General features: G+C 42.3%; 1 protein-coding gene across 1 annotated transcript; it reads left to right on the top strand.

Moving 5' to 3' along the window:
• The first annotated feature begins 2,534 nt into the window (after positions 1-2,534).
• On the top strand, positions 2,535-11,873 carry cd36 (CD36 molecule (CD36 blood group)). The gene is made up of 12 exons (XM_033614597.2): positions 2,535-2,849; positions 3,224-3,384; positions 3,521-3,665; positions 6,064-6,219; positions 7,024-7,115; positions 7,371-7,420; positions 7,510-7,579; positions 7,875-8,062; positions 9,013-9,131; positions 9,225-9,298; positions 11,124-11,178; positions 11,287-11,873. Exons 1-12 carry the CDS (start codon positions 2,727-2,729, stop codon positions 11,461-11,463), a joined length of 1,410 nt encoding a protein of 469 aa, XP_033470488.2. The 5' UTR covers positions 2,535-2,726; the 3' UTR covers positions 11,464-11,873.
• Positions 11,874-12,139: the final 266 nt, after the last annotated feature.

Raw genomic sequence — 12,139 nt, 5'->3', positions numbered from 1 at the left:
TTGGTGCACACATTGGGCACAATCCCAGCTAGAAAGACAGCGGTGATTCAGGAAAAAATAACCACTTGGAATTGCAGTGATGTCTCGGTAAAAAACATTTGTTGTGGTACCCTCCTGGCAGCAAACACAGCAACGTCTCGGCCATAAACAACCTGTTTTTGTAGTACTATCCCGGCACCAAACATAGCAACGCCTCAGTGGAAGACAAACGCTTTTTGTAGCATTATGCTGGAGGGAAATGCAGCCATGTCTTGTTAAAAACAACCATGTTTTGTGACACTTTTCTGCCTGGAAATGCACTGACTTGTCGACAAACGTATCTTCTTTGCGCGGCACTATCCCAGCAGGAAATTCAGTGACATCCAAGTAAAAAAACAAGCGCCTTTCGTGGCACTTTCCTGGCAGGAAATGAAGCCCTGTCCTGGTAAAAAAACAACCACTTGTTGTGGCATTATGCTGGCTGGAAACACGGCAACATGTGGGTAAAAGACAATCTCTTTTTGTGGCACTATACCATCTGGAAATGCAGTGACATCTAAGTAAAAAACAGCCTCTTTTGGTGGTACTGTCCTGGCAGGAAACAAAGCCACATCTTGGTGAAAAAACAATCGTTTTTGTGGCACTATCCCAACTGGAAAGACAGCGTTGTATGGTATTAACCAACACCTTTTGTGGCACTATCCCGGCAGCAAACACAGCAACGTCTCGGCAAAATACAACTGCTTTTGGTGGCACTGACCCAGCTGGAAACACAGTGACAACCTATTTTTGTGGCACTATCCCAGCAAGAAATGCAGTGACATCTCATGAAAAAACATCCGCTTTTTGTGGCATCGTCCTAACAGGACACGGAGTGACATCTTGGTAAAAACAACTACTTTTGCTCACACTATCCCAGCAGGAAATGCATCGGCGTCTTGGTTAAAAACAACCTCTTTTTGTAGCGCTGTTCTGGCACAAAACGTAGCAACGTCTCAGTAGAAGACAACCGCTGTTTTTGGCACTATCCCGGAAGGAAATGTAGCCACGTGTTGGTAAAAACAATAACTTTTTGTGATACTATCCTGTCTGGAAATGCAGTGACATGTCTGCAAAAACAACTTCCCAGCAGGAAATGCACAGTATGTAAGTAAAAAACAACCTCTTTTTGTGGCAATGTCCTCGCAGGAATCAAAGACTTGTCTTGGTAAAAACAACTGCTTTTTGTGACACTACCCCAGCTGGAAACATAGCGATATCTCGGTGCTAAACAACCACTTTTTGTGGACCTCTTTTGGATGGAAGTCTCAGTAAAACAATCCCTTTTTGAGGCACTATCCCCAGTGGATAAACACAGACAGGTTGCTAAATCACACCCTGTTCTGTTGGTTGTTGGTCTCGAAGAGTGGTCTTCAGAGGTCTGCAGATTGACAAGGATCTCACCTTGGTGTCAGTTCATTTACTACATCAATTCAGAAATATAGTATTTACAAATTTCATACAAATGCAAATCCAACATATTTGCAGTTTGCAGAAATGTACAAAGCCAACATTTTCTTCTGGCGACTGGGCTGCTGTCTCTCACAAGTCCACTGACGTGCCTAAGTACCTTCTTCAAGTACTTATTCCTGCATCATAGCCAGAATGACTCACCTGTCAGTCTCTTCTAGTAGACCAGCTACTAAACCACATTTAAGTGACCCTTGTGTGACATGCCAAGGTACACAATTTTTGTCTGGGGGAAGAGATAGACAGCAGACAGTGGGACGTGGAAATGCCAATTAAATTATGCAAAACCTGGCTCCCTACTTTAAATCTTGGCAAAGAGTACAAAAAAAGGATTGCATCCATCAATCATCATGTGCACAACCACTGTTACAATGCTGCTGATTACGCTCCAAAACTCCATGTGCAAGGAAATCACTGAAGAAAATCAAGATAAGCACTGAGCAAAATGTCCTTAAGAGAGATAAAGAGCAATTCATTTAAATGTCTCTTATGAAATTACACAACCACAAATGCAGATAAGCTCCTTTTTTCACTGTGTCTGCACAATGAGGATATACAGTACTTAATCATTTATACGTTCCTCCTTTTCGGTCTCTTGTAAGCTCGGAGCTTGGAGCAGAAATCGTGTAGAAGACAAGAGATGAGCAGATAGAGAGGGACAGATAAGATGCAGAATGGGAAAGAAGAGAATGAAATCTCTATGAACGTTGTTATCATCCAGGTCACTGAATATCTAGAACTGATAGCTCACATCCTGATAAACCCTCTTGAATGTTCAAGTCAAGGCTTCGTGTTACTAGGTGTTGAAACGTATTAAAATGACTGAAACAAAAGAAAAATGGCGTGGCTCTGGAATCAGAAATTAGCTTTATTTTATTTACATCTACACTCAGTCTACTGTGGCTGTTATCACCTGCTCAGGGAGTTCCTACTCATACTTGGGGTGATAATTCTCAGCTGAACCTTAAACCTTGCTTGCTATTATATAACTTCTTTGATGGGAGGTCCCTGGGTGCCTGCCAGAGGTGTGTATACCTTTACCTGGCCTCGGCTGCTCCATCAGCTCCTCTGATGGTACAGCCTGTCTGTGCCACTGCTGCCTGCTGCTGCTGCCAGGACACAAACACAGACAAGCTGCACATATACTAGCACACACCACAAACACAGAGACAGAAGGAGAACAGGCTGCCAGGCAGACAGACAGCCGTACGGACTGACGGAGGGAAACGCACACCACCATGGGCTGCTGTAACAGAAGGTGCGGGCTGATAGCCGGAGCTGTGTTTGGGGCGGTGGTAGCCGTCCTGGGAGGCGTCCTTATCCCAGTGGGGAACAGCGTCATTGAGGGGACAGTGGAGAAGGTATGGTGCTGAGTTTCACCCCTCGAGTTAGAGAACAGGGAGTGACAGAGTGTGTGAATGTGCCTGAGTTAGTACGCGGAGATCAAGGTGATTCAGGAGAAACGAGAGGGAAGAGGCGTGCATTTTGGAAAGCTGCTTCAAATGGTAAACAAGAAGCTGTGCAGAAAGCCAACTGTGCCTTGTTTTTATCCATCAAAAGATCGGCATCTGTGATTTTTTTACTAGACACCGTGGAGAAAAATTTAGCGGCTTAGACCTTTTTTTTCCTCCTGTAACAGAGCATCCACCCTTTTCATGTATCAGTGGGGCAGCTGGCCTGCTGGCAGTCTTGAGGTATGTTAAAAATAGACTGTCTGTGTGTCTGCTGGGTTTAGGAAGCCGTCATTGAGCCTGGAACGACAGCTTATGACAACTGGGCGTCTGCAGGGGCACAGGTGTACAGGCAGTTCTGGTTCTTTGACGTGCAAAATGCCCAGGAGGTTTTGCAGAAGGGAGCAAATCCAGTGGTCGTGGAAAAAGGACCTTACACGTACAGGTAAGGCTGATTTATGTTCCTGTTCTGTAACCTTTTGATGAACGGCTTCAGAATTGGCACTACTGTCACTGCATCATCACATTCATCTGATATACGAGACATAACAACATCTGAGTAAGACCCTCTCCCCCTTCAGGACAAGATATTTGGCCAAAGAGAACGTCACATTCAACCCCAATCAAACTGTCTCATACCTGCTGCCTATGGGCGCCATCTTTGAGCCGTCCATGTCAGTGGGATCAGAGGAAGAGAAAGTCACCTCTCTCAACCTGGCTGTGGCTGTAAGTGAGTGTCACCCCACTGTGCGGTGATTCCTGACTCCACTCTACTGTTAATAGTTACTCTGTTCCAAGGCCAAGGCAAGCTGTGCCAAGGCAAGCTGTGTTGCCCTGCAAAGTGGGTCGCTTTAGTCTGTAACTGCTCTTTTTAGTGGTGGTTCCCAACCTTTTTGGCTCGTGACCCTCTGTGATAGGTTATTTGTGGCTCACCAGCTTGTTCCTTTGAATAAGTTTGTTGTGAAAAGTTGCCAGGATTTCACAGGAAAAGGAAGAATTAGAGAAATTGCACAGTATAGATTTTTTTTTTCTTCCTATCCCATTGATCATTAGCAACCCTTCAGATTTAACTGGAGACTCCAGAGAAGCCAGTGCAACACATCATGAAGTAGCCCAGTCACCAGTGGAAAACGTTGGCATTGTACGTTTCTGCAAACTATGGATACGTTACATCTGTACATTTCATATGTATCGTATCAAAATTTAAAAAGTGAAAAAGTTCTGATTACATTAGCTGACATTGTCATCAGGAGGTAGACGGGATGACTACCTCTTGAAGCTCATGGAGAGAATGCCAAGAGTGTGCAAAGCAGTAATCAGAGCAAAGGGTGGCTATTTTGAAGAAACTAGAATATAAAACATGTTTTCAGTTATTTCACCTTTTTTTGTTAAGTACATAACTCCACATGTGTTCATTCATAGTTTTGATGCCTTCAGGGAGAATCTACAATGTAAATAGTCATGAAAATAAAGAAAACGCATTGAATGAGAAGGTGTGTCCAAACTTTTGGCCTGTACTGTAGTCTGCAATTAATGAAGAATTGTTTCAGAAGAAAAAAAAAAAAAGGAAATAAAATTAAGCTTGGCTCGGGCTAGCTAAGGCTTGCGTTTCCGTACTGACACAAATACTTTCTCAGTACCATACTTTGAGGAATACTATTAACTTGATTCTCAACAAAACTCTTGTCTTTTATTTACCAAAAAAAGCCAAACTATTGAAACGTAAAAGAAAAATTCCAATATTTTCTAGTTGGGTTTTATTCTCGTGTTGACCCACCTCAGTATAAGACATTTAAACTTACAGTTAATCTCTGTGCGTAGATAAATAGGCAGCTAGCTTGGTTTCTAGCAGGCTTCTTTGGAAGTAGTGCACAGTAAATTACATAGCTAATACAGCAGGCTAATTTCTGTGTTTACTTCAGCAATCAAGCATTTTTTTCAGAAATACACAGCTAAATTTGTTAGTGGGCAAGTTTCCCAAAAAGTTAGCTATAAAAGCTGATGCAGCAGGCTAATTTCTGTGTTTACTTTGGCGACTCCGAGCATGTTTTTCATAAATACACAGCTAGCTTTGTTAGCGGGCTAGTTGCCCTGGAAGTTAGCTATAAAAACTAATGCAGCAGGCTAATTTCTGTGTTTACTATGGCTACTCCGAGCATGTTTTTCATAAATACACAGCTAGCTTGGTTAGTGGGCTAGTTGCCCTGGAAGTTAGCTATAAAAACTGATGCAGCAGGCTAATTTCTGTGTTTTCTTTGGCTACTCCGAGCATGTTTTTCATAAATACACAGCTTGGTTAGTGGGCTAGTTGCCCTGGAAGTTAGCTATAAAAACTGATGCAGCAGGCTAATTTCTGTGTTTACTATGGCTACTCTGAGCATGTTTTTCATAAATACGCAGCTTGGTTAGCGGGCTAGTTGCCCTGGAAGTTAGCTATAAAAACTGATGCAGCAGGCTAATTTCTGTGTTTACTATGGCTACTCCGAGCATGTTTTTCATAAATACACAGCTAGCTCGGTTAGTGGGCTAGTTGCCCTGGAAGTTAGCTATAAAAACGGATGCAGCAGGCTAATTTTTGCGTTTACTTTGGCGACTCCGAGCATGTTTTTCATAAATACACAGCTAGCACAGCTAATTTGGACTGAAATCAGGAACTGTCCATTCACAAAAAGAAAAAAGACGATGAACCTGAGCAAGTTATCGGTACATGACAGTTTTTGGTACTTAAAAAGTATCAAGTTAGGTTTGATGACTGGTGGTATAAAAAGACATGGGGAGTCTGAAAAGCATGAATGACAAAAAAGTCATCATTTTACAGTGGCAATCTTTGTTTATGGGTACAGTTGGTGCATGTACTGCTTTCTCTTCAAACTTTGATAAGGCTCAAATGATGAGCGTGAACAAACCCAGCTCTGTTTGTCAGTAATTATGCAGTATCACAGTCATAAAAGAGGGTTATTTTCTGGCTTATCTCCTGAGGCAACCACAGCACTTGTGTGCACAGCAGTTCTCCATGTGTATCATTATAGATCCACACTGTTGCCTTTTATAATTGACACCATCCACTGATTCTTTTCCAAATATAAAGATAAATGTTTCAGCTTTTTTCTCTTTTTTTTCCCAGGGAGCTTATTCACTGGTTCCCAAAGTGCTTCACGGTGCATTGGAGGCTCTGATAAAATCAAGCAACTCCTCCTTGTTCCAGAACCGTACAGTCAGGGAAATGCTGTGGGGATACCAAGACCCCATGTTGAAAGGAACTGTGGGCCTATTTGCACCTGTGAGTAAACACATACTGCAGCCTTACACTTACACATATGGGTTTTCTCCAGGTACTCCAGCTTCCTCCCACCATCCAAAGACATGCAGGTTAATTGGTGACTCTGAATTGCCCATATATTTGAACATGTGAATGGATGTCCATCTCTATGTGCTAGCTCTCCGATAGTCTGACGATGCAGGGTGTACCCCACCTCTTGCCCAGTGTCAGATGGGATAGGCTCCAGCACCCCAGTGAACCCTAACAGAATAAATGGTTACGGACAATGAATGAATGAATGAATGAATGAACTTAAAAATAATTAACATAGAAGTTGGGCTTTTGATGCTTTGAAGCTTCAGTGAGAGTTACCTACAAATGTTTGAAGCTTCGCCCGGGGGTGGTAATGCAAGCTATAATACTTTCTTCAAACTTGTGGTGATTATTTATATACTTTCCTGTTATTTTAATTATGAGTCTGATGAGACACAAGGACAAAAATCAGATTACAAGGATTATTCTTTTTACCTGAAACGAAAACATCAGCCATGGTCCATAGAAACGAATTTGCTCATATGTCGGCATATAAACAAATGCATAAATAAATAGACCTATGTTAATGTACTATTTCTTATTTTGTGGGCTATTGGAGTTTTTGGGGCAATGCTTATAAATCTGAAGCATTTGGATACTGATTTGGACGTCAGTTACCATGGCAACAGTAGATGCTTTGAAGCTTCGAAACATTCAGGACAGCACTAGACAACATCTACCCAGTAACAGCCCAGTTTTGTTAATTAGTTGTGTGAAATGTGTTTTTCCCAGTACAATGGTACGTATGATGGCTACTACAACGTCTTCACTGGAAAGGACGACATCTCAAAAGTGGGCATAATTGACAGATGGCGAGGAGAGAGGTGAGCCTGACTTTGAATTAAGCGAGGGAGATACTGAGACTGGATTTCAGGCTTTTATCTTTTAATCAGCTCCTACAGATTTTGACAAGTGACGATCCAGTTTTTTTTTATTGTAATATTTTTGGCTGTTTAATGAAATCGGGTTAATCAGGTTGTACAGATTCCCACATGTGAGATTTCCATTTTTTCTTTTGGAAATTTTCGGCTGTTGTTAAATCAAATAGTGTGCCTGACAAATTCCATTTCATCCAACAGGAGCTTACGTTTCTGGGACGACAAGTACTGTAACATGATCAACGGGACAGGTTTGGCTCATTCTGCTTTACTCTTATAATACACTGCTGCAGCTCTAAATGCAGAGGAGTCAGCTCATTACTTCTCCCCTCTTCCTCAGATGCGTCCTCATTCCCTCCCTTTGTGGACAAGACAAAGCCGCTCTATTTCTTCTCGTCAGACATCTGCAGGTGATGAAAAGTTTCATTTCGTGGGAGCAATTTCATCCGATGTAGTCTGACTGTGCTTTGCTAACATTAAGTGGGGCAGTAAGTGTCAACGACGAGAGATTTAACATCTTAATTTAAGCCTTGCAACCATTTGGACTTTTCCTCTCAGTAACCACTAGAGGTCAGAGCTTTCTAACACCAAAACCATGCACCAGGGTCTGAATTATGCTGCACAGTAGAGTCAGATATTACTGGGTACATGGAGGTCTGTCTCTGGAAGACTTTTGTACTAGTCTCTGTGTTGTTTTGTCTTCAGGTCTGTGTCAGCTGGCTTTGAGGCGAGACTGGATCTGAAAGGGATTGAAGTGTATCGCTACACCCTCCAGCCAAATACCCTGGCCTCCCCTACGGTCAACCCAGATAATCGATGCTTCTGCAGAGACCCAAAGACTACCAAGGACTGCACCCTGGCAGGAGTTCTGGACATCAGCTCCTGTCAAGATGGTCAGTAAGCATTCGTTTTCTTGAGCACATGAGTTAAAGGTCCAGTGTGCAGGATATATTTGCAGAAATGAAATATAATGTAATAAGTATATTTACTTTAGTGTAAAATCACCTGAAAATAAGAATCTTTGTGTTTTTGTCATCTTAGAATGAGCCGCTTATATTTACATAGGGAGCGGGTCCTTGTCTACGGAGATCGCGCCATGTTGCACTGCCATGTTTCTACAGTAGCCCAGAACAGACAAACCAAACATTGGCTCCAGTTAGAAGCCCCTGCGCATCAAGAGCATCGGAAAAACGATTATTTATTTTTACATGAAGCTTTATTTTGTGTTTTTACTGGTTTAAATCAACAGGTCCATTTGTTCTAGAATGGAAGAGACCTTTGTGGATAATTCAGCTTCCGTAAAAGCCTCATCAACACTGAAGAAATTCTAACCAGGAGAAGTTTTAGTTGGTTGCAATCTGCAATACTCACTTCTACACTCCCACAAATCCCCTCAGTCTTACTCACTGTTGCGTTAAAGGCCCAGACACACCAAACCAGCTTCAGAGAACTAGCAGCAACGAGAGCCACCTGCTGCATTGCCTCACGTTGCTGTGTCTTAGCCAAAAAGTTGCACATGAATACACCAAATTGACGGCTAACAAGCATGCATATTCTGCACCTGTGTAAGACATACCCCTCCATACCATTACCATGTACCAGTGAACAATTACACAAACCATCAGGTAATGTTTCTGCCAAAGAGCTCAGTGGCTAACAAAAAACAATTATACCTCATATCACAAGTTTGTGCTGCTGAATTGGTGGAAAAAAACCTGACTGGTGCCGACGAATGCCAGCAGTACAGGACACACTACTTAGCTTGGTGTGTCGGGACCTAGACCTTTCTCTCTGTTCTGCAGCTTGGTATTTTGACTCGTCTGTTTCTTTGCCACCTAAACAGGAAAACCGATCTACATCTCTCTGCCCCACTTCCTTCATGGCAGTCAGTCCCTACGAGAGGCCGTGCTGGGCCTCAATCCCAGCGAGGAGCACCACGCCACCTACCTGGACGTGGAACCTGTAAAAGCCTCTAAACTTATATAATAATATTGGTGATTTCTGACTTTTAGTGGCAGCAATTCTGATGCTAATTTTGTGGTATCTTCCCACCAGACAACCGGATTCACCCTGAGGTTTGCCAAGAGAATTCAAGTGAATATGATGTATGGACCATCAAAGGTCATCACGTAAGTAGTACTTCACGTTTTTAAGGGAAAGATTTTGGGAAATGTACTTATTCGGTTTTTTGACGAGAGTGTGATGAGAAGTTGAAGACGACTCTCATGTCTGTGTAGTAAATGTGAAGCTACAGCCTGCAGCTTGTCAGTTTAGTGTAAAGACTGACGCCCGGGCTTCTCTGCCTTCCTCTACCTGTGTGTGACGGGTGCCTCGTTGAATGGCTGTGGCTGGCCTGCATGTGGTGTTCACACAGACAGTGTTACTGCTGCCTGCCAGCCCTATTTTTGCACACAGAGTTTGGCTTTGATAATAGCCATTAATATTTTACAATAAAAGCCTCGTGTTAACAAATGAAGGGATTCTGTCAACAGAAATGCTCTAGGGCTTTTCATTTGAAATGGAAAAAAGAAGTTTTGTGTTAAAAATAATATGTTTTTTTTCATGATTGGGATATATTTTACAGATAGAGCCATTGAAATAGCTGTGAAAGGTGTATTGTTGCTGGTATGATGTCAGTATGACTACCAACAGATTACTGTCTGTCTATTTTTGCTGCAAACCATCTCATGGAAAAAAAAATAGGCGAGACTCCAAATCTCTAGATGAGCCGCAGCCAAGCGGCGCCTCAGTCGCACTGCTCACACAAGAGGTTCTGTTTGGCCCGGGTGTGAGAACAGGGGCAAACAGCTCGCCTGGCACTGTTCAGACGTAACAAAACCTGCCAACTGAAGAGCTCACAAATTAACACGTTATCTGGTTTCTTTAGTTAGTACAAAAAAGTTTCAAAAGGACAAATCGTGGTTTTACTGTGGTTATGTATTTATTATATGGCTTTGTATGGACTGCTAAGCTAACTGCTAAGCTAGCAAGTTCTTCATGGTCTCAGTTCTCTGTTGTGCCCTCTGGCGGAATCCTCCAACGTAACATATCCTCATAGGACAGTTTGTATGATATCCTTTGAATTAGCGCCCTATGAATGACGTTACGTTCTTACCGTACAGTTAGATAATTAACATTCAAATCAGCTTCACTATAACTCGCAGCATTCACAGACAAACACTTGTCATTATCTGGACACATTTTCCCTACAAATACAACATGCTAATGTTGTTAGCACAAGCCTATGGCATTTTACATTGTATACATTAGCTAAGCGGCTAACAGACTTTTCCTTTACTCATATGAAGCCAGGGACAACAGCAACATTTAACAAAGGTAACATTACAAAATTCGGCTCCATTACAGCTCACAAGGTTCACTGACAAAACTGTCTTATACTGAACATGTTTTCCAAACACATACAACATGCTAACATTATTAGCACAAGCCTATGGCATTTTACATTGTATAAATTAGCCTAGCCACAAGTGGAGATTTCCTCTGCTCATATGAAGCCAGGATAAATCACACACAAGACTTAAAATGCTATTTTTGTGGAGGCTTTATCGTCTTCACAATTTATTGTTTCTTATCTGTGAAATTTAAGTAAATAAAAGCTTTGTTTCCACTGAGGGAAATGGTTTCAGCTTACAGAAACCGACAGGAGGTCTGCGTGGCTATGACCAGTAGTTACATTTCTGTGGAGGTGCACGCCAGGCTACAGTGTAGGCTATGTGTCAACATAGAACATACTGCATACGCGCCTATGGTGTGAATTTGACGCAGAATCTTGCTTTTCCCAAATGTCAAGCTATTTCTTTGAGTTTGCATGTCATCCGCCTCCTCTTTCTCTTCCTGCATTTCCTGTCTCTTCTGTCACTGTCAAATAAAGGCAAAATTGTTTTGAGACATCATCATGCACTGAATACTAAGTAATGAACTCTCTCCCTGCAGGGTGCTGAAGAAAGTCAAGGATTATACCATATTCCCTGTTGTTTGGCTGAATGAGGTAAGATAAAAAAAACACAGCCCTGCAGTCATGAAGTGTGGAGTCTGTTAGCTCGGGATGCATAATAATCAGTCACTCTCTCTCTCTGTGTCTCCAAAATGTAACCAGACGGCTGTGGTGGACGACCCAACGGCAGAGAGGTTTAAGACGGAGCTAGTCTCCCGTATCCAGATGTTGGAGATAATACAGAACACACTAATGGGCACAGGCATGGGCATCTTCGTTGTGTGTCTCATCTCCTACTGCGTGGTGAGGAGGAACGATAACCAAAGCAAGCTGGTGTGAATGAATCACACAGAAGTGTCTGTTGTGTGTGAGTCGCAGGGCACAGTGCATTAAGCTGCTACAGGACATCAGACCTTTTGATATAGACTTGCACTTTTTTGTAATTTTAGTGTTATTTATAATGTCATACTTCCTTTGATACCGGGGGGGAATACTGTGATTTATGCAAAGCTCCCAGAGCTTTGTTAAGTATTATTTCAATTGCAAACACTGTAACGTTAACTCAATCAGGGATCTTTAACGGGAGAGCGGATGGAGACGCCACTAACAGTCAGATTATTAATCCGCACAGAGGAGAGATGGGTCTGTTTGACGTCCTATGAAAAAAATGTACATGAATCTAATCTTGCGCAAATGTCCGTAACCTTTGCTGAACTAGTTTCTTCTAAATGAATAAAAGCTGAAAACGAGTTTCTCACTGGGTGTTCGGTTCTGAGTGTTGGCTCTTTCCTACCCGGCAACAGTCTATCACGTTTGGTCCACATTCCCCTCGGCCTAAAATACAGCCGAGACGTTCCAGCTGCTGCAACAAACCTCCACATTATGCACACTGGAGCAAAATGACTTGATTTCCTCTTTACCTTGAGTGGTCCATAAATCAAAAAGAGTCATAAAAATGAGTCAAGGAATGATTATATGGTGGTTCTGAATGGTACTTGGGTTTGTTTGGTGAGAA

The sequence above is a fragment of the Epinephelus lanceolatus genome, chromosome 23 (assembly GCF_041903045.1).
Source record: "Epinephelus lanceolatus isolate andai-2023 chromosome 23, ASM4190304v1, whole genome shotgun sequence".
Taxonomy (NCBI): Eukaryota; Metazoa; Chordata; class Actinopteri; order Perciformes; family Serranidae; genus Epinephelus; species Epinephelus lanceolatus.
This window is presented reverse-complemented; position numbering and strand designations above follow the sequence as displayed.